A 24,304-nucleotide genomic window follows, 5' to 3' on the forward strand; every position below is an offset into this window, starting at 1 on the left:
ATTATCACTCTTGTGGAGGCTGCTGAGAGGTTGTGTATATAGTAATTATTGTATATTATAATTGTTTTTACTGGGGAATAAATTGAAAGGTAGGAGTTGTAAGTAGGAGGAATGCTGCCCTTTCCTGATTAAAAGCATTTTGGTGCTGTTCCCACTGAGCTGCTTTGTGAGAGGTCACGTGTCTCTTCATACATGTGATACCAAAATTGCCAGTGGTATTGCCATGCTTGATATACTGGAGGCAGAAACTCCAAATATTACTGGTGTGGTCTGCTGCATGCCTGTTAAAGGCCCACATGGATGAGCTTTGGGAAGCAGACCAAGGGTCAACAGTGCCCTGCACCCATGAAGCTCTGCCATCTAATGGATCATGGCAGCTTCTCCCTCCACTTTTCTGTGAGCTGCCCCTAGATGACATCCTGCCTAACTGGGGTTTTGCTTCTGCCCTGTTTTCCTCTGCTCTATTGGACTCTATTCAGTCAGAAACTTCATCATCATCCCCTCCTTCCTCATCATTGGAGCCAACTTGGCAGTGTGCTGTGGCTGTAGGAACTTCACTGCCAAATGGTTCTCCCTTTCTGGTGTCCTCTCCCTTTAGGCTCCTGTTACTCTCCTCCCCAACCTCAGAGTCCATTAATTGCTGCATATCCTCTTACAGTAAGTGGCTAATGCTATACTCAAATAATTTACCAAACTCCTCCATCAGAGAGGGTGGGGCAATGGGTGGATGATGAGGAAAAATAGGACACTTTGTCAGCTGCAAGGACTGTGAGTTAGTCCATACCAGGTGTGACAGGACTAGACTCTGTCACTGTGAAATTTGTCAGTTAAGGACATAGGGTGTGCACATTGGCTGAGTGCAGGACTACAGAGTATAGCTGCTGAGTGGAGAAAACTGCTTTTGCAGCTTTCTCCAGGTTTTGGTACTCTGGAGGGACTCTGTAGTTTGGAGATTCCATAGTGTCTTGGGCGGGATGGAATCTCGAACCCAGTGTCCGGGTTATGTGGAGGAACCGGCAGGGTGTGGGCCAAGGTGATCACAGCCCTTATAATCATGGTCTGCTGAGAGTTGCAGAGGGGGGAGTGGAGTGCAGTTGGAGCAGTAGCTGACATTGAGAGTCTCTGTGTGAGACAGATGCTGTGTGCATCAAAAGGGCTCAAAGCTGTGTGAATTAAAGGGCTCATGGCTGTGTGTGTTCGAGGAGCTCTTAGCTGTGTGCCTGGAAGAGCTGGTGATTGGAAGGACCAGTACCTATAGCAGCAGTGCTGCTGAAGAACAGCCAGATGGGCTAGTACAGTATTTTCATTTGTATTCATAACTGGAGAAGAACCGCTGAGTGGGAAACATTATGTTGGACTGTTTTTTTTTTTCCTTTTAATAAAAGCGGGCTACCATGCCCACAAAATATAGTTCTTGACTAGCGTGAACTCACTTGAAAACGCATCTACCATGGAGCTTAACATCCCTCATGTCACAAGTGGTTGTTGGATGTGGGCAGAAGGTGGTGGAATCTGTGTCATTGCTCCACAGTGAGTTTGAACATCAGGAACTGTTTGCAAAAAGTGCAGCCAGGCAATAAGCATTGTGTGCAGGTGGTGTGCCTGAAAAAGAAGAGAAAAAAAAAGTCTGCTGTGGTAACAAGCTGCTGTGTGCATGACTGCAAGGATATGGCGGTCAAAGCAGAATAAGGCTGCAATCCTTGCTGAAGCAAGATACTGTGGCTAGCAGGTATTTTGCCACATGGCCCAGCCAGACCAGAAAATTCAGCTGTGTGGGAATTAGCAGTGGACTGGTGCAAATTGATTGTGACACCCCCAGTTAAAGGGGAAGTGAAGGATGTTGTACATGGAAACATGAATCCAGATGTGCAACAGCGTGTGGCAAGCAGGAGTGGCAGCAACGTCCAAGCCAGCCAGGATGTTTGGAATCCAAGGAGTCTGCCTGTCTGTCATGGCCAGTGGTGTCCTCAAGAGCAGTATCCCTCAGCAACAGGAGAGAGCAAGTCCTTGGGGAGTTGCCAAGAAATGAAAGCTCAGAGTCCAGTACCATGCTTGGAGTGTGGTCAAGTGGGGCATGGGATCTTTACTTGCCCTAGGTTCTGGAATATGGATGGAGAGTCTGGAGAGGCTGAAATGTTGCCCTGTAGCCAGATAGGGGCAGTAGCCTGTGAGGATGCAGCTGAGAGAAGGCGCACTCAACTGAAGCCAAAGTCACCTGCTACAGGAGCTGGAAAGACTGTTGCAGTTTATGACATTGATCCCAGTGAAGCAGGAGTGTGTCTGGCGGGGGATCTGCAGCAGTGATGCTGAAGAATAGCCAGGTGGACTCGTATTTTCATTTTTATTCACAACTGGAGAAGAACCCCTGCGTGGGAAACCTTATGTTGGACTGTTTTTTTGCCTTTCCTTTTAATAAAAGTGGTTTACCAAGCCCTGAAATATAGTTCCTGACTAGCGTGAATTCACTTTAAAATGCATCTACCACGGAGCTTAACATCCCCCATGTCACACTGGGTAACAGAGAAGGGTGAAGCCTTGGTTAGCCACTCCACAACCTCTCTGCATGCTGCACACCATGCCCAGTACCTAAGATAAATAGCAATGTGCTCAGCCTGTGGACATCAAGGATGCTCACCCTCTTATAGCTGCACAGGAACTTTTGCCTCTCACTGCAGGCCTGATGGTGATGGTATTCGACTTTTATTTGCATCTATTAGAAGAGCTGTTTGGGGTGGAAGTGGTGCTTGGATGCACTGTAGACTTTGGTAGACCCCTGATTACATAATCTTTGACAAAACACATAAGAAGGAACATAGGACACTGTGGACATTATGTTCTGTGGGAGATGGCTGGATAGTAAGGAGACAACTTTATTCATCTGGCTAACTTACTTTTCAGTTTTCCTCTATGCCAGAGTTTTACCTGTAAGCTCAATTAGACCTCTCGCATCACCAAGGTCTAAATTTTTGGTAAGAGTCCCTATTGTTTTAGGTGGTGATATCATAGAGGAGTTAAATTTTTCTGAAGTATTCCATATTGCACATGTTTTGGTTGATGATGATTTCTGCACTGGATGTTTGGACTGTATTAAAATATTACAAATCACTTTTTGGGTTATACTGTATTTTATTCACTTTATACAGTTTGATATGTTTAAATCCATAAATTGTCTACAGCTTTATTTAAAATATACAAAAGGGAAGCTCAGCATATCTTGAGAGAAATATTATTTTTCATCATATATCAAAGTATCATGCAAGCTGATTCCCACTGGATAGTAACTTAATTGAATGCACTAAGCACTGAAATTGTGGTATTATGTTCTTTGGTGGCCTTAAAAGCACCTCAACAATGTGTGGTTCTCTGCTGCTGCATAAAAGTATGTGTTGCAGTGACTTCAACAGTTGTGTTTGATGCCATTAAAAAAAATAATGAATATAATAACCTAACAAAGTTTAACCCACATAAAATAAAGCTCAAATGTACAGTAAAGACTGTTAACAAAACACCCAAAAATACTACAAACTACTAAGAAAGGAAATAAAAAAAACTCAAAATAAACAAAAAGGGGAAAGCAGCAACACAGAAACAGATCCTGCTGCTGACAGTAGTAGTTCTAAAAAGGACCGTTTGATCCTAGCAAATCAAAGTGAATGCAGGTAGACTTGCACAAATAAATGCAATTCACTGTTAGGTATCGGTATCATATATATACAGTGGTACTGTATATAGTACTGATACTGTAAGCACAAAGCAGTAGTAGCCCAGTATATGACACTCTCCCACTCTCTCTAGCTAAAAGAAATGCCAGCTGTTCCTCTTACTAAGCTCCCCAACACTGACAAAAGACTGCTGGGAGAGGATCAGGGTCTGGAAGACTTCTTTAAATTAAGGGGGCCAACAGATATCTGTCCCCCTCCATGTGAATTTCCATCAGGCAGTTGACATGTTTTGTATTTGGAATTTGTATGTTATAATTGGAATATATTTTGCGAATGAGTAACCAGGGGTGCTATGTAGCCATTACTTTGCATTGGGGATGGATACCTGAGGGCCGCCATGACAATTTTTTTTTTGTTTTCTTATTCATGGGAGTCCTTAGAATTCAAGGATTAAGAATAAAGCTCTAGTATAGAACTGCTGATGAAAAAAGGTCACATACCACTCATGTCACTGGGCTCAGAAAGTCTTTTTCAGCCATAGAAACAATGCAACTCATCCTGCTTGGAGATTACCTCTAAGAGAATATTAAGATGCACATTTTCATGGACAGCATCAATAGTACTTTATTGGGGCATATAAATTGCATGCGTAACAATTTAGTTTACGTTTACATTATTCATTGGCTTACAAATAGCAGCAGAAACCCAACATGGTTAATTGCAACAGAAAAAAACCAAACACTTTATTACACATATTTTTTTTTCAACAATTGTTTTGTTGTAGGAGTGTTAGACCATAATTGAGCATTGGAAGTAGAAATATATTGTATAGACTTGCTGTTATGCAAGTATTTGTACTTGGCCACTATGTTGGAGGAAGAAATCAGGCTTATATTATTCTGGAAAAACAAAAAGTTTATTATGTAAAAGTCAAGAGCCAGAAATATTTCACAGATGTGGTGCACACCTTGCAAGTGTTTTTCCTAAGCCTTGGCAGGAATCATATATAACTAAATTAGAGTGAACTTTTCTAGAGCTACAAGCAAGAAAAACAGACTTTATGAGCCCATTAATGTCAGTGGGCTCATAGAGACAATGCACACTGGCCCCATCAATGTACATTGGCCCCATCCTAAGAGAACTGTCAGATTAAGTTTCTCAGGAATACCATCAATGACATTGTATTGTGGCATCACATACATTTTTTATTTGTAGTTATTTAGTTTACAATTACATTATTCATTGGCCACTATTGGCCATGACTCCTGAATATACCAAAGGGCCAATTTATTAGATTAGGATGGAATTGTAGCAATAAAGAAGATTATTACCATCAAGTCAACTTAAAAGGACAGCATTTTATCAATAAAGGTTATCAACCAGGACAGATTCAAGGAAAAATTGAGAAAGTAGGAAAATTCGATCAAAGGGACTTGATTGAAGACAGGATGAGAGAGGGTGAATCTTTGGCCTAAGTACCTATTATTCTTGATTTCTACAATCACCACAAGAAGATAGAAAAAATCTTCATGAAATATTGGCCGATATTGAAGTCAGATAGACAACTGAAGGAAATATTACAAGCACGTTCTAAGTTTACCTATAGGAGGGCTCCAACTTTAAGAGACAAAATAGCTAGAAATATAGTAGATCCCCTTACAAAGAAACCTGTTATATTTTTCAATGGAATTGGCTTTTTTTCCATGCAGATGTTGATATGCCTGTATTGGGACCAAAGGTTTGAATATCAGAAGAGAAAAGTTTGCTTCATGCAGCACAGGGTTGGAATATATGATTAAAGATCTGATCACATGTCAATCTGAGGCGGTTGTTTATGCTCTCCAGTGTAGTTGTGGCCTCCAATATATTGGGAGAACAAAGAGACCCTATGGAAAAGAATGTGAACACGTGCAAAATATTTAAAAAGGCTACCTAAAACACAGTGTTTCTAAACACTTTGCTACATGTCATAATAAAGATCCATCGTCTTAAATCTTTTGGGAAAATTGAGAAATATCCCCACTGGTGAGGCAGTAACAAGATCTGTACTTTTTGTCAAGCTGAATCTTGTTGGATATACAATATGCAAATTATGGCTCCATTAGAACTGAATATAGAATTTGATTTGAATTGGTTTATTAGTGATTTTTATTTAATGTGCAGCCAGTCTTATTTTGACATAGGGTGCATTTTTAGAATTAGCTACTAGAGGGAGCTATTGGGTGGTCCTCTTTTATTTTCTTTTATTGTTTTCTATATCTTTTTAATGGTTAGAGTTTTTAGTTAGTTTGGGCCGTTTTATATTATTTAGTGATTCTGAGTTCCCTTATTGTACTGCATAGGCATTTATTATGTGTGGTTAGGAGGACTTTACTAGTATTCATTCTATCCTTCATTGGTCTCCAATAAAATAGCCGCTACTGTTATTTATATTTACTTGGTGCCAATCTTCAGTAAAATGGTTGCCAGAGTTAGATGAGTTATTATCCTCTATTGTCAGTCAATATGAATGAGTCACTTAGTCACTGCCTTCCTATCCCTGAGGAAGTCACATGATTTGTGATGTAACACGTAGGCAGGAAGTGTGGTGACATAATATCTGGTCAGACGGTGGCTGCCATCTTGGTTCCTGTTCCTATGTATTCTCTTACCAATGCTTGTATGGGTCCACTGGTCCGATTTTAACCGTTTCAATACCGTGCAATTTTACACCTTCCTGCCCAGGCCATTTTTCAGGTTTCGGCGCTCTCACACTTTGAATGACAATTGCGCAGTCATACAACACTGTACCCAAACTAAAATTTGATCATTTTCTTCACGCAACTAGTGCTTTATTTTGGTGGTATTTAATCACCGCTGGGGTTTTTATTTTTTGCTAAATTAACAAAAAAAGACCAAAAATTTTGAAAAAAAACCACATTTTTCTTTGTTTCTGTTATAAAAGTTTACAAATAAATAATTGTTCTTCATAAATTTAGGCCAAGATGTATTCTGCTACATGTCTTTGGTGAAAATAACCCAAATTAGGATGTATTATTTAGTTTGTAGGAAAGTTATAGAGTTCACAAACTATGGTATAGATCTGAATATTGATCAATCCTGAAGTACTGACGGCCAATCTACTTTCTTGAGGTCCAAGAATGTCAGAATAGTACAGATATCCCCAAATGACCCCTTTTTGCAGAGTAGACAGTTTGACGTACTTCATAAGAGGCATGGCGAGTTTTTTGAAGTTGTATTTTTTTGTCATAATTTTTCCGAAAATGAAAAAAACTATTTTCACTATTTTTTTTTTTACATACTGTCACCAGTGCACTACAGTGTCATCATATAACTGGAATGGCGGTGAACAGGGACACTGACTGGTGACAGTATGAAAAAAAAATATATATATATTTTTTTTTAATTTTTTTTTATTTTTTTATTATATTTAATTTTTTATTACATTTTTTTAATTTTTTTTAAGATTTTTTTTCATATTTTACTATGACCAAAATAGTACAATGTTACCATAGTAACATTGTACTACTTTGGGGAAGTGATCAGTATTTTTTTTTTTTTTTACACAATTTGCTTATAGCAAAGAATTACTTTGCTATAAGCAAGCATTTAACTGAATGAAATCGATTCATTCAGCTTTTTTTTTTTTTTTTTTTTTTTTTTGTGCTTAGCTGTGATTTGGTCACAGCTAATCACATGACATGTGCATGTGATTAGCTGTGACCATCCACAGCTAGGCACTAGTATACAATGGATGGCATCATGAATGAAGCCATCCATGTATACAACTGTCATGTGACCTGCTGTGATTGGTCACAGCAGGTCACATGATACCAGCAATGGGAGCCGGTACTCGGATCTGTCATCGGCCGCGTCCGAGGTGCACGGCCGGCGACAGATCGCACTGCTGCGCCGCTCTGCACTAGCGCAAACGGCGCATGTGCGGGAGCACACCAAATGGCATGCACCCGGAATGGAGGAGCACATCTGAAGCCGCCAAACGGCCATTGGCCGGGCGGCTAATGGTTAAAAGTTGAGTATTCTATACCTGGTTTTTATACAGTAAACATGGATGTATTACTCTATGGGATTTTTTCTTTATGTATATATTTACAGCAACTTATGAAAGCACTTGTACTTGGCCACTATGTTAGAGGAAGAAATGAGGCATATGTAATTCTAAAAACAAAATAGTTATGTCACAGTCAAGAGCCAGAAACTTTTCATGGGCATGTTGCACACCATGCCTCCACATGAGAAGACAAACATTTTACAAGTGTTATATGTAGCAAGAAAAACACAACTGATTTGTTCAGTGGTATATACTCCTTTTTAGCTAAGATGCTATGTCAGAGGTACAAAGCATGCAGATTTCAATTTAGTTAAACAAATAACAGCATATTTTTTTAGACTAAAGACTGAAGCATGTTACCTATTTGCAACAGATTTTTTTAAGCCTTTTTAATCGTCATCTATTTCAGTGGAAGAGAGAAGGCAGAATTCATGTTACAAAAATTGTAAAGACTTAAAAATTGTACAGATTTGCAGCACATCTTTTTACAGTATTGCATCACAGTTATTAAGCCTTTTTGGACAGGCTACATATCCTTTAGATAAGTGTGCATACTGTATTTGGAAAAAAAAATTGTATCTATTTGTTTCAAATTTAAATGAAAAAAAAAATAAAAAATTGCAGAATACCTTTTGAAGCCTATATAAGGTTACAGATTTGCACCACAGATATTACGCTTATGTGGTCAGGCAGCATTATTTGAATGACTGAGCTGACATTGTGCAGCTTGAAATTAAAAAAAAAAAATTAAATAAAAAAACTAAATTAAAATTAAATTCAAATAAAAACATGAACTGCTTGCACTAAAGCCTTGAAGCCTTTAATTGATATGCCATCATTTTTGAGAGAGCAAGCTCTTTGCATCTGGAAGTAAAAAAAATCATTTTTTTAATTTAAAAAACTGAAGATGGGAAAAGGTTACAGATTTGTACAACATATATCAAGCCTATATGGGCAGGCTGCAATTTCTGAGTGATTAAATTGTAGCAAAAAGTTTTTTTTTTTTGCTCCAGATGCAAAGTATAAACATTTAACAGAATTGTGCTACACTTTTCAAGCCTTCATTGGAATAGGATGAAATTTCTGAGGGAGAGAAAATGTCAGATTGCATTCACAAGCTGCATCCACATATTTGACAAATTTGTTTGTAATATTTTTTGGCGTGAACACTTTTATCGAGGAAGCAGTTTCTTATTGCAGCTAGAAGTCAGAGATTATTTTTTTTCCCCAAGAATGAATTAGGGTAGTATATTAACAGATTAGCACCACAGCTTTTAAACCAGTTTGCACACAACAAGCAGACTGCATCTTCCCTCCCCCCCAAAACAAAAAAAACCCCAACCAAAATAAATAAATTAATAAATGGGGATATTTCTTCTGAGACAAAAAAAAAACAATTTAGAATACTGAAGCACAACCTATATGCATTTTTGGACAGTTTAAAAAACAGTTTATTGTTTTCTTATTTGAAGTGAAAAACAGAAACAATATGATTTCATATATACCTTTTTTATGTGGTATTAAACCCAACTAAGATATAAAATAATAAAAAAAAGAAATGCCACATCCCTGAGTCTATCGCAATATAAAAAAAATAAAAGAATGGTACTTTTGAGGAATACCATTATTCATTAAAATATTTTTTTTCATCCATATATAAAAAAAGAGGTATTTAACAAAAATACATCAATAATTACATCTAAAATGTTGCAACAGCTTTACACAGTAAAAGACATTTCACTCATGTGGTATATCAAATTCAAGGAGCAATGTACAAAAGAATGGCCCGAAGCGTTTCCTGGACAAAGTCCACTCCTTCAGGAGCTAATACATACACCAATATTCTAAACCAATAACAATATTCAAAATTAATACAATAAATACTGTTAAAAAATAATTATAATCAACATCCTACTATAAGAAATAGAAGAGGAGCGGGGAAGAACCCAGGTGACATCCGGGGGGTGGGGAACAGAGAGATTCACATTCCTGGGGAGGCTAATTAAAAACTCATTACCTGGGAGAACAACCTGCCAGTTGAATAGGAGCAGTGGCTATCATATACATATCTCTCCAGAGAGACCAAAAGGGGACAAATAGTAGAGAATCATCCTATTCTCGTAAAAGTCTAGAATGCAAGAAACACAGTGAGTAGTCCTCTAATCTCCTCTCCTCTTGGGAATATTATATAAGAAATTGTCTAGACCCAGCCTACCTTCAAAGCTCAAAGAATCCACCCGAGGGCTCAAGGCTTTATATAATGCTATATCTTGGTCCAAAGCACCTAATTTCCAAGTAAGATAGTAATTTTCCCCTCCAAGGTGTCTATAACGTAAATGCATCAAATTAATATAAGAATATACCCATATAATGTAGACCAGTAGGGAACCATCACAATATAACCCACCTTTATTGTCAGGGGTATCCTGTCATAGGAGGAATGTATCATCAACTTCTCATTTCTAAAAAGATATTCAAAATCTTCTACAAGCAATCTTCAGTGAAACCACATCATTGTCCTACAATCACACAGATCAAAAAAGCTATAATCAAGCATTCTAAAAGCAAAGTGTCTATCATTTTGGCAGAGTACCTATACTATAATATAGTTTGTACGCTCACCTTGTCTATAGTATAACCACCAATATCCGAGTATACTGGCCACCACCAAAAAACCAGAGAGAGGAAGAGGAGAGAGCAGAGGAAGGGGGCCCTGCACTAAATAGGCCCACAAATAGGCCGCAGGTGACAGAAACAATAACCCTGACCGATACAACGTCCAAGTGATTCCAAGATGGCTACTGTCACCTCAAAGGGTCACTACGCATGTGCCCACACCAGTGCAGCAAGCAGGAGTGAAGTCCGGAAGTTGGGCAACCACACCAGCCAGCACGCAGGAACGTGCAAGTCCGCTCATGTCCAGAAGCTGACACCACACCATCGAGGGTGCCAGAGGACTGCATGCTCTTGGCAAAAACCGAGTCATACACTCAAACGCTGCTAAAGGAGTATTTGTCTTTTTCTTTTTCTGTCTAAGAAGTAACTCCGGTCGTGGACATCCACTGACCTTTTGATATGCTTTCTTTAAGCATTTTTTACTACACCCACATGATAATAACTAATTTCTTATGGCATAAGCCTCTTTTTCAAAATCCTGTGGGTCTAAGCAGTTACGTTTGATCTGGAGGTACTGCCCTTAGGGAAAGGTTTGCATTAGTACTTTCAGATGAGCTTAATCTGCTCTTAAAATAGTATTGCCCACTGTTTCTTTCCTGTATACAGAGGTGGAAAGTTTACCCTCTTTAACAATGGAAATTTTTAAGTCTAGCAAAGTGATATTTTTGTGCACCTGAATATGTAAATGAAAGGTTTAAGGTATTATCCGCCAGCCCACACAAAAATTGATACAGTTCCAGGAACCCAACCATACCATGAGGATATCATCAATGTACCTGCCCCACACTAAAATGTGGCACAAGTACATCAGCAAGTGCTTCCTGGCAAACAGATGGCGCTCCCACCCCCCAGGTAAATGTTGGCATATGATGGGACACAATATGTCCCCATTGCCACACCTTGAGCATGGAGGAAACTAAACATAACTAAAAACATTACTGTATAAGATATATTTTAACCACTTGCCCTCCTGAGGATTTACCCCCTTCCTGACCAGGCCATTTTTTGCATTATGTCGCTGCATTGCTTTGATTGACAATTACACGGCCATGCAACATTGCACCCAAATAAAATTTACATCCTTTTTTCCCACGAATTGAGCTTTCTTTCAGTGGTATTTGATCACCTGTGCAGTTTTTTATTTTTTGCATAATAAAAAAAAAGCCGACCATTTCGAGAAAAAAAACAATATTTTTCACTTTTTGCAATTAAACATGTCCAGTAAAAAAATTTTAAAAATCAAATTTCACCATAAATTTACACCAAAATGTATTCTGCTACATGTCTTTGCTAAAAAAAAATCCCAATACGTGTAAATTAATTGGTTACGTGAAAGTTATAGCGTTTATTATTGGCGGTATAGATACTGGAATTTTTTTTTAACTAATAATGGCGGCGATCAGCAACTTATAGTGGGACTGCAGTGGACATTCTGACTCTGGGGGGAACTGACTTGGTGTCAATGACATCACCAGTGACACCAAAACAGTGATCAGTGCTTAAAAAAAGCACTGACACTGTACTAATGGCACTGGGCAGGAAGGGGTTAACACGAGATCAAAGGGTTAGCTGTGTGAAGGGAGTGTTTTGCTAGGGGGCCGTGTCAGTGTGCATCACTGTAATCACACTGCTCTGGATGGCTGTAGTGTTCACAGCCATCCAGAGCAGTGTGCCCAAGTTGACAGGGAGGAGAACAATTAGTAAACAAAACAGTCCTTCTCCCCGTCGGAGGTCTTCGGAAATCACTAGGGGCCGGTGAGTGATTACCGGTAGGGACCCGGTGATTTGACAGCCACAGCCGCGAATGGCAGTGTGGGTAGGGCACGCCCAGCTTGCACGCACCCCCTACCCAGAAATGCAAAAGCACTTGTATATATATATATATATATATATATATATATATATATATATTTAGGTGATTTTGCGCATCCGTGCTGCCCTGTAACAGTATTTCTGCTATGGGGTGGACGGAAAGTGGTTAATAGGTCCAAAATGAACCCATTCAGAGGTCATTGGGTGTTATTCATTTCTGAAAGAATGGAATCAACTACTTCCAAGCCCCAGTCATAAGGGATGCTGGAATACAGTGCTTCCACATCAATTGCAACCAATTGCACTCCTATGGGTACTGTGATCCCCTACAAAGTGTGTAGGAGATCAGGGGTGTCCTGGATGTAAAGGGATAACCTAGTAACATGTGCCATCAATAAACCAACTAGCTGGTTCATTATTTCAGGGATTTCCAATCCCTGAAATAATAGGGCACCCTGGGGGATCTTTGGCATTTTTGTGGATCTTGGGTAAGGAATAGAAAACTGGTATTTCACTGATAAATATTCATGAGTCTCCTTATCAATAATTACAGTGTTATAAGCCTGGGCAATTCATTTAGCAAATTTTTATTTCAAGATTTCAAAAGTATCTTTTGTAACAAATTTATACCAGTTCTCATTTCTTAACAATGCTCTGCACATGCTGTCATAGTGGCTCTGATCCATCACCACCACATTGCCGCCTTTATCTGCAGGTTTGATGATAATGGAATAATTCCTCCTTAAACCATTCCATTTCTCCAATTGTCCCCTTGTAAGGTTTGTATCTTCCATTTTAGAAAGGTTCATGATATAAATTTCCTTAGTAGCTTGTGTGAGAAAGGCCCAAATACAAGGTGTCTACTTAAGTGATGGAAACCTCAAAGACTTCGATTTAAAACATGAATAATCCCTATTCTCTTCTGTTTCCTGTTTCAAGGAGAGATGACCTACCTACCTGATTTTCCAGCTCTCCCATCCCTTCATTTTCATTAAGTAACTGGATGAAATCATTCAAGGCTCTAAAGTCAGCCATTGTTTAACTTCTAAATTGTTTGGCTTTAGCCTTTTCCACGACTTTGCGAGTTCGATCCTTGTCACATAAATACCTAAATGTCAGCTTCCTCATGAATATGTGTATGTCTTTAACAATAATAAACTTATCAGCCACCTGGTCTGGGCAAAAATGTAATCCCAAGCTTAGAACCCAGTTTTTCTTCCACAGAAAGTGTATGTGAGGACAAATTCAAAATTAAACCCAAAAACAAACATTTATTATTTTGCATCTTACCAATTCTTAGGTGTGGCTGTATTAATTTTTCTTTTTTTTTTTTAGGTTTTCTTTCCTTTTTTTTCACCTGGTGATCTGAGGAATAAGTCAGTTGTTATTCAAAAAAACAAGGTGTCCTGCAAATGTAGCAGTTACAGGATTGAGACAAACCATTTACTACTGACAGGAGTGCTTACAATTATCAGCTTTTATTTATCTAAAATCTGTAACCCAAAAAGAAAAATGGCTGTTTGCTGTAAGTGCTTGTAAAGTGTTAGCAGGAGTTTAGCTTCAGTTTGTTAGTGTATCTAAATCTGCAAGTGCTTCTAACACTGCCCTCCTCCCAGCTTAGTAATGCTGCTGTCCAAAAATGTTCCTGTGCTCCTTCATCCAGACTGGAGGCACCCAAATACAGCAGGTGTGTTACTAACTAAATCACCAGTTGAAAACAGAGTGTAAAATCCTAAATAAAACTAATGCGGCCACCACATGTAAGCTGCAATATATTACATTTTTGGTTTTGGGATTAACACTGCATTAAGCCTTTTTAGATAGACCACTATTCCTGAGAGGGAGAGCAAGACATTTTCAGAAATAATATAAAAGTAGACAGAATACTTGCATTGATATAAATAGTGTACAAATTCGCTGCAAATGCTCACACCCTTATTAATGGAAAAATACTTTGAGGCAGAGCTTAGGCCTATTGCAATCACAAATAATAATTTAAATGCATTATTTCACACAGGGTTTAAAAATGGCAACAGAATGTCATAATTTTTAATAAGAGGTACATTTGGAGACAGAGAGTTGGCTTCTTATAGCCAGAGATATAAAAAAAACATAATATGAAAATTGTTTGAATTAGCTTAAATAATCTCATTCATTTTAAAGAGAAAATCTTGGAGACAGTAATTTTTCCAATTTTAGCATACAAAAATTAAATGAAAGTGTATTTTTAAGCTACCACATTTGTACTGATTTGCATATTTCAGCCATAACTATTTAATTAAATGGTAATATTTCAAACAAAACAAATGTAATTACTAATTGAAAAGGATCACATTCCTTATAATGTAAGGCTGTTTTGGAGGCAGAGATTAGGTGTATTTCAGCCAGAAATATTAAGTGAAACTTCATTTCTGCAGTGACATTGTACACACTTGAGGCTCAGAATCTCATCCTTTTTAATAGGAGTCAATATGGAGGCAGGGAGTAGGTATTTATCAGGAAAAATCTGAAATTAACATTTTGTTCCTAAAAATATATACATTTCAAACTGTTTTGCGGCAACAAATTGCATCTTTTTCATTCAAAATGTCATATTTCAGCTGGAAAGCAATGAAACTGGTATTTTTCAAAAATACTATATTATAATAGTACTGATGTGCCACACTAAATCTCTTTTTTAACCTGTCTATATTAATGACTTCTAATTTTTTAAATAAAAAATTTTATGCACAGAATATCATTCTTTTAAATAGGATTACATTTTGGAAGCAGACAGAAGTCATGTTTCAGCCCAAAATATTCAATTTTACTAATATTTTTTCAGATACATAATGTATAACTTATCATGGAAGGCAACTGAAGTAGGAGAGAGCAGGCAGACTCCATCTTTATAAAAAAAACTGTAGTCTTCCTGTGCCAAAACAAGATGAAAGGTGTACAAATTAGCTTCCAAGATGTAAAGTACCGGTATATCTTTTGGGCACAATGAGAATTAGCACAATTAGCAAATGAGAAAGGGTGATTTCTATTTAAAGCACCACTGTTAGGCCAACTTATTTTAAAGGTTGTGTATTCAAAATAATATTGGATTGCTAGTGTACTCAAAGCCAAAATAATTTCAAACTGAGGAGATTGATGCATAAAAAGGAATTGTCCATTTTTAATGATGATGTACTGGAGCAAAATACAAACATTATTGGCCAATGCAGTTAGTCAGCCAAAAAGTATGCAAAAACATTTCGGACGTTAGTAGTGCAAAACACCATTTTTGTACAGAGCACAGGATGTTACCTTCCCAAAAATATTAACTAGTTTCAATTGTAAAGCAGCTCCAGAAAATTTGGATGTGGTTTGTTGGTGGTGCCAAAACCCTGTAACATACATAAAGATCAATGCACAGCCCTGGTTTTTACCTGTCTAAAAATGTATATACTTTGCAACTGGGAAACCACTGTGGAATTTGAGGTGTAAGTGGTGCTAAAAACTCCTAATCCTACAGAAACATTAGTGCAGAGGCTGAGCACAGGATGTTACCTGCCTGAAATGTAAAATCTTTACAATGGAGAAACAGCTGTAGAAAAATGGGATGTGTGCCAATGTAAAAGTGCAATTGCAATTAACAATAACAATGGGCCCATTATAAGACGGTAATAGTGGAAGGCCTATAGTGGTGGCAATAGATGTTAACAGTGCTGAGCTGGCGGTGGTAGGAAGTGTCCATTGTAGCTGGGTGTGCTCATGGGGGCAGGAGATGGCAACAAATGCAGGAGTTTGGATTTATTTTAGGACTGCAGTAATAAAAAAAAAATTAGAGGCTTAAGAGGTACTGAAAATAAATACTTTAGGTGGCAGAATCCCCTAAGAAAAATGTAATCTTTAGCATTTGCATGGGCTTGGTACTTGTAATAAAAAAGTCATCCAGCCAATTGTGTCCAGGGACAGGCTGACTCTTTTGTCTGTGACAAAGCCCCCTTAGCACTAAATGTATATTCAGAGATTAGAGTAGCTGCCAGCATGTTGATTGCATACTGGGCAATCAATAAAAGTGGAGTTACTCTTCAAGCCCACATGTATACACTACCTTTGACATGTCATGTATTGTTTGATCATTTTAATATTTTTTTTTCATTTACACAAAAGTATTTACTTATAATGTTGACAGTAGGTTAATATTTTAGAAGCTCATTATAACCAGATCTCATTGGCCTAAAATATTCAAGACTATTCTTGGTTCCTACAGCATCCAGGTCATGTGCACATTTTACTGGTTTACTGGTATATGTATTGCTTTCTACATGCAGTAAATTCTGATATTAACAGCATATCATTTTAAAGGATCTATCTACTTAAATATAATTTGCTAGGCATTTCTGCACATTCTACTTTGGACCCCTTCTTTGTTTGATCCCGCTAGTCCTTCCTCTTTCTATTGAGAAAGAGGAACAACAAAGGCATGAGCATTGATTCTCCAACAGACTAGAAAATGTCCAGGTGGTTATGAACATATTCAGTGTACAAAAGCATTTATCTCTGTATGTAGTTCTCTATGTGTCTTATCTCTATATGTAGTTAGAATTATCCTGAGCATCCTAGGTGAGGTTTGCTTCTATCCCCACTGAGCACCTTTCAAGTCTTCCATAACCCTCCCTCTCTATCCTTCTCTTTTTTCGAGACTCACTGCATTCGACTGTTTTCTACATTTCTCTGAGGATTGCAGTGATCTACCAACCTCCTGGATCGGTGTCGCGCTTTATGGATGACTTCTCTGCTTGGCTACCCTACTTTCTCTCCTCTGAAACACCCACTATCATTCTTGGAGATTTTAACATCCCCATTAATGTGAACATCCCAGCTACATCCCAACTCTTCAACCTTACCTCATCTTTTTCCTTAACACAATGGATACAGTCCTCCACTCACTCTGATGGGAATACATTAGACCTTGTTTTCTCCCATATTTGCACTCCCTTCAACCCCACAAACACCTCCTTTCCTCTCCCTGATCACAATATTATCACCTGCACAGTGTCCTCGTCTGCAAACACTTTTCCCTCCAAGCAGCAAACAATTACCTGCAGAAACCACAACTTAAACCCTTCTCTTTTCCGCTCTGCAGCTGACCGCATCTATGACAGAATCTCTCCTCTGTCCTGCCCTGACCTGGCCACTGCTGTCTACAACAGTTCACTTTCATCCACACTAGACTCACTTGCTCCTCTAACTACACAAAGTCTCAGGCCCCAACCATTACAACCATGGCAGACTGACAACACCAGATATCTTAAGCTACATAGTTGTGCACTGGAGTGATTGTGGTGTAAAACCAAATATTAGCAAGCACTCACCCTATATAAATTTGCTTTCTTCACATATATTCCTCCCTCCATGCTGCCAAGCAAGCCTACTTTGTCACTTTTATTAATACCTTGTCATCCAGTCCTCGTTGACTCTTCTCTACTTTTAACTCTCTACTTTCTCTACCTCCTCCTCACCCCAGTACCTCACTCACTGCTTACAAGATTGCAAATCATTTCAAAAACAAGATTGATGCAATTAGTAGGGACATCTCCACTGCACAGGCATCAATCCAACTTTGCATACCTTGTACTAAACCATCCTCAACACTTTCCTCTTTTGACCTTGCTACAACTGAAGAGGTCACTAAAGTTTTCTCAGAAGCCCTCCTCACCACCTGTCTCCTGGATCATGTCCCCTCTCAACTACTACAGTCACCCTCTTCTTCTGTCCTATGCTCCCTCAGTCACATCTTCAATCTGTCCCTCTCCAGTGGTGCCTTCCCCTCCCCTCTAAAGCATGTACAGATCACTCCCATACTTAAAATGCCCTTGCTGGGCCCCACCAACCTGAACAACTTAAGACTCACCGCCCTGCTCCTGTTTACCTCTAAATTCTTAGAACACTTAGTCTACAATCGCCTGATCGCCTACCTCACTGACAACAACCTTCTTGACCCCTTACAGTCTGGCTTTCACTCACTACACTCCACTGAAACTTCCCTCTTAAAACTCGCTAATGATTTACCAACTGCTAAAACCAATGGACACTACTCCATACTCTTACTACTTGATCTCTCTGCAGCTTTTGATACTGTTGACTATTCCCTCCTCCTCAAAAAACTCCACTCTTTTGGCCTCCGAGACTCTGCTCTCTCCTGGTTCTCCTCCTACCTATCACAGTGTCTCCTACCTATAACTCTGTCTCCTCCTCTCCATTTCCTCTTTCTGTAGGGGTCCCATAAGGTTCTGTCCTTGGACCCCTTCTCTTCTCCATCTACACCTCCTCCCTTGGTCACTTGATAAACTCCCATGGCTTTAGGGAACCATCTCTATGCTAAGTCTATCTTTCTACTCCTCACCTCACCCCTTCAGTCTCCTCTCACATTACTAACCTACTTAGTGACATATCAGCATGGATGTCACTTCACTTCCTCAAACTAAATATTTCCAAAACGGAGCTCATACTATTCTCTCCAGCTCGTGCCCCTCCCCTGACTTCTCTATCAAAATCAATAACACAATCATCAGTCCCTCCCCTCATGCCAGGGTGCTAGGTGTAAACCTAGACTCCCATCTGTCCTTTCAGCCCCAAATCCAATCACTGTCTAAATCTTGTAGACTTCACCTCCGCAACATCTCCAAGATACGCCCATTCCTAACCTTGGAAACCACTAAGCAACGTATTCACTCGTTTGTTATCTCTCGCCTCCTCCTTGGCCTACCTAATCGCAGGTTATATTCTCTTCAGTCTATCATGAATGCTGCTTCCAGACTCATCCACCTTACCAACCATTTCATGTCTGCCACCCCTCTCTGTCAATTACTCCACTGGCTACCCATTGCCCAACAAATAAAATTCAAACCATTAACAATAACATATAAAGCCATTTGTATCTCTGCCCCAAATTACATCACCAATCTGGTCTCCAAATATCACCCAAACCATCTTCTCTGCTCCTCCCACGACCTCCTGCTCTCTAGCTCTCTTGTCTCCTCCACCAATGCTCATCTCCAGGACTTCTCCAGAGCCTCCCCCATCCTCTGGAACTCTCTACTCCAATCTATCCAACTATCGCCTACTCTGCCCATTTTTAAGCGATCTCTGAAAACCTATCTCTTCAGGGATGGCTATCCTGCCTTCAGCTAATAATCAGTCCTATCAGTTCATCCCCCACAGTTATTACTTTTTGTATCACCAGCCCCTCCCTCTTAGATTGTAAGCTCCAAGGAGCAGGGCCATCCTAACCCTCTTGTATTGCAGTGTGTCATTGCTGTATTGTCTGCCTTTATATTGTAAAGTGCTGAGCAAACTGTTGGCGCTGTATAAATACTGTATAATAATAATAAACCAGTCAGATTGCTTGAAACTACTGTTAAATTCCAGGAAATTGTTCAGTTAGAGTGTATGCCAGTGCAAAATTAACAAAATTAATTAAAAATGTATTCTGTACATCTCTCAATCACCTGCATATTTCCCCATGTATTGCCTCTTTAACCACTTCTCACCCATCTATTATAATAATACGGCCAGGCTGGAGCAACGTTATCCAGGGGGAACATCATTTTCCATCCTCCCACTTGCTCGCCTTGTGCGTACCCTAGGGGGTGTGCAACGGCAAACTCTGTTATCTGCTGTGTCCACCGAACACAATGGAAGACAAATCTTTGTACCAGGCCAGCCCCGGTGCCATGTGATCATTGTAACCAATCATAGAGATCATGTCAGTTGTACAAAATGGTTGTCATTCATAGACATTCTGTGTGTACAGTTGTGATTTCTGTGATTGGACACAATAGCCAATCACAGATATCACAATAGTACACAATGGCGCATGAAGGATGCCATTCATAAAATGATTGCTTATAAAGGTCAACAGATCATCACTATAATAAGCAATCCTAGTTAAAAAAAAATCCTGATCACCTCTCTAGAACAGTACAATGTCACTATGAAAACACTGTACTGCTCTTTTTACAGAAGAGTGCAGCTATAACAGCTGCCAGTCTTCTGGGAAGGCGGTCCACAAGGTTTAGGAATGTGTCTATGGGAAATTTTGACCATTCTTCCAAAAGCGCATTTGGGAAGTCAGGCACTAGCCGAGCTCGCAGTCTCCGCTCTAATTCATTCCAAAGGACAGTAGTCCCCAGTCAGTACTCCCGATCATACTGTATATTGACACTGTACTGCCCTGGTGACACTATGTAAACTAAAAATTTGGAAAAAAAAACAAATTTTGTTTATTTGGGGGGGGGGGGGTTAAAAATGGGTTATTTGAGGGGTGTTTGTACTGTCCTGGCATTTTACAGCTTCAAGAAATGAGTCAGGACATCAGCAGGATTGTTTAATTAATTAACCTATTAAAAAAAAAAAAAAAAATATATATATATATATATATATATATATATTCACACACTATATTGCTAAAGTATCAGGATGCCTGCTTTTACATGCACATGAACTGTAATGGTATCCCAGTCTTATTCCTTAGGGCTCAATATTGAGTTGGCCCACCGTTTGCAGCTAAAACAGCTTACACTCTTCTGGGAACGCTGTCCACAAGGTTTAGGAGTGTGTCATGGGAAAGTTTGGACATTCTTCCAAAAGCGCATTTGGGAGGTCAGGCACTGGCCGGGTTCACAGTCTCCACTCTAATTCATTCCAAAGGTGTTCTGTCAGGTTGAGTGCAGGACTCTGTGCAGGCCAGTCAAGTTCCTCCACACAAGAATCACTCATTCATGTATTTAGTTGGCTTCAGTAAAACTAAGGAACCAAGTCCAACCCTTGAATAACAACCCCACATCATAATCCCCCCTTCACCAAACTTTACACTTGGCACAATGCAGTCAGGCAAGTGCTGTTCTCTGGCAACTGCCAAGCCCAGACATATCCATTGGATTGCCAGACAGAGAAGCGTGATTTGTCACTGCAGAGAACATGTCTCCACTGCTCTAGAGTCAAGTGACAGCGTGCTTTACACCACTGCATCCGACGCTTTGCATTGCACTTGGTGATGTAAGGCTTGGATGTAGCAGCTTGGCCATGGAAATTAATTCCGTGACAATATAGTGACAATATAGTGTATAAATAAATATATATATATATATATATATAAAATTTAGCATATATATATATATATAACATAAACAAAGAAAACTTTTTTTTTCAAAATTTTCTGTTTTTTATTTATATAGCAAAAGAATAACTAGTAGTGATTAAATACCACTAAAAGGAAGCTCTTTGTTTCTACCTCAAAAATGATAAAAATTTTATGTGGGTAGTGTTACATGACTGAGAAATTGGCGTAAAATGTGAAATCCAAAAATTGGACTGGGCAGGAAAGGGTGAAAGCGTCTAGTATTGATCTTGCCAAAAACCCATCGAGCTTCCTGCACACTCTGCCTGTGCACCACTAAAATTCAAAGAATTGTTGCCAGCACTGCTCTGTTCTGTGAACTATGACCTCTTAGAGTATATTATAGATATGAGAAAAGGGATAGGTTTTCTGTAGTTCAATGCAGGAGTGAGCAGTCTAGAGTGACAATGCCCTACAAGAAGTGTTTTATCAGCAGGATCACAAGATAAAAAAAAAGCTAAAAAAAAAAACTAATGTAGCCACCACATCTAAGGACTGGTAACGGACTGCAATATATGGAATGCATGTTCTTGGATTTATGTGAACTTGAAATATGCAAAAGCTTTAAAATTTTCAAACTAAGTTGTAAACTGTAGTTGTAATGACACAAAATATGTTTTCTTTTCTTTTCTCTACAAGACAAAGGATCCCCAGCTCTCTCTATATTTGATTGACTACAGTACAGTGTTTGCAGTAACCTCACCTGGAATTACTCGCTATCTCACGCTGCTTCAACCAGTTGACCGTGAACATCAGCAGGTTTATAAATTTTCAGTAAGTACCTTTTATGATCCTCATGTTACATTAACCCAGTGTTTCTCAACTCCAGTCCTTATGGACCCCCAACAGGTCATGTTTTCAGGATTTCCCTCAGATGAAACAGCTGTGGTAATTACTAAGGCAGTGAAACTGATCAAATCACCTGTGCAAAATAATGGAAATCCTGAAAACATGACCTGTTGGGGGTCCATGAGGACTGGAGTTGAGAAACACTGCATTAACCTATTAATCATTTGAAAGGACATGTTATAAGGGATGAGTATATCGATTCATAATTCAAAGCAAATTGGCAAATCACATTTTTTTTATTTGCCCACATTTAGAGTTGTTTTTATTGTAAGAAGGACAGGCTGGACTGGTATTAGCACTTTTATTCAGCAAGCCTGCAAACACAGGAAGGCTTTGTACAGCAAGTTCATCGCATAAAACAAGTAAGGCAAGTTACTCAAGACTCGCAAGCTACTAACTAAACTTAGATCAGTTCCTGACTAACGGGGTGCATACCAAGACTGGAACAAGGGGGAGTATATGGGGCATGTGCCCCAGTTGCTGTGGTGGGAGGGCACAGTAAATGATTTGGCTGCTTGCACTGCAGCATCACTCCTGTCAGAAGGAGCAGGGGCAGATATCTGCTGAAGGGAGGAGTCTGTTCTCACCTTCCTACAGTTTGCTGTGGATGCAAGAGAGTTGGTGCTGGGACTGAGAACACACCTCAGTCTCTCAGTCTCAGTGGGTCACCACTGGGAAGTGAAGGTAGGCTATCCTTCTTCATGTATCCCCTTGTCATGTGATATACCACATAACTGGAGAAGGGAAGACGGAGAAGTTGTTATTCTTCCAGACTGGCACCATGTGTTGCTGTGTGATTTGTAAGTAGGAGGGGGAAGGGGGGAATCAGCCCTAGACATCCCTTCTCCTAAGAAGACCCCCTCAGTCTCTTTCTTCTTATAAGCTAGGATCACATTTTTTTGCATTGTGGGAACATGTGCAAAATGGCATGTGCCCCTGCAAAGCTCAAAAACATGCTGTCCTTCTCCAGGTCTGCAGGTATGCGGTGGTGCAATTCATTTTTACTTGCATCCCTGCACACCTTGCTAAAACATACACTTTTGCACTTGTTCAGTCACACTAAAGTGCATGGTATCAAAAGAACCACGTGTCTTCAATTTTTAAAAAGGGTTTTGCACTTTTGTTCATTTTTTTTATAGGGAAGCCCATTGAAATGAGGGCTAGTTTATGCTTGCAGGAACCTTTTAAACAGTGATTCACAGTGAAACACTTTTCAGAGGGTGTTTACCAAGCAGTTGTTACGTCACCTCCTACTGCCTATTTTACCCCTAAAATCCACACCACCATGCCAAAATAGCATGCATTATGTTTGGTTGCAGCTTGTCTCCATTCACTTGCAACGGTCACATGCAGTGAGCAGTATTGCCCATCAAACATGATGGGGATCATTTTTGCTGCATATGTTTATACCTCCATATGACTGCATTTGTGTTTACTGCCCCCTCAACTATAAGTGTAAACAAAAAAGTATATGCCAAAAGTCTTCAAATGGGGGTACTTGTTGAAGTGGAAACCTCCTAAAAGAGGATTTCCCTCACTTTAGAGAGATTTCTCCATCATCTTGTTGTGTCTACAGAAGAGAAAGTGAATGTGAAAATCTCACCAATGGCAAAAATAAAATTCAATGGTTTTAATACTTCCTACTCTATCCAAAATAAAAAAAAAACTCTTTAAGTGTACTTTAGGTTATGAGCAAGTCAATTTACATATGTAACGTCTTGTTTTATGAAATGTTTTCATACAGATAATAATTATCCTTCCTGTGAAGTTGTGGGCTGTTTCTAATATATTGTATGTTTTGATATTATTTTAAAAGAAGGTACCTTTTATTTAAACAGATTGGTAAATCTATGCTCAGACCAGGGGCGGACTGACAACTCATGGGGCCCCCAGGCAATAGGGGATCATGGGGCCCCTGTGTCCTTGCCCAAACTCAAAAAAGCCTATGAAAAAGGTACCAGGGACATTTCATGGGGCTCCCTACTGACCCCGGGCCCTCGTTTCCAAATGGTCAGTCCGCCCCTGGCTCAGACATTTCTAGTCTAGATTACTTTCAGGATATAACATATTTCTCATTATTGC

At 39.2% G+C, this 24,304-nt stretch overlaps 1 protein-coding gene across 1 annotated transcript in view; it reads left to right on the plus strand.

Moving 5' to 3' along the window:
* Positions 1-24,304, plus strand: part of PCDH15 (protocadherin related 15) — a gene marked incomplete at its 3' end in the record, with an annotated part of 1,039,494 nt that overhangs the window by 746,815 nt on the left and 268,375 nt on the right. Inside the window, exon 14 of the mRNA XM_089692803.1 lies at positions 22,013-22,147. Coding sequence (XP_089548929.1) covers positions 22,013-22,147 — 135 coding nt within the window. The remainder of the gene's footprint in view (positions 1-22,012; positions 22,148-24,304) is intronic.

This window comes from Staurois parvus, unplaced genomic scaffold, assembly GCF_062004578.1.
Source record: "Staurois parvus isolate SC_StPar_1 unplaced genomic scaffold, SC_StPar_1.0 ptg000604l, whole genome shotgun sequence".
Classification (NCBI taxonomy): Eukaryota; Metazoa; Chordata; class Amphibia; order Anura; family Ranidae; genus Staurois; species Staurois parvus.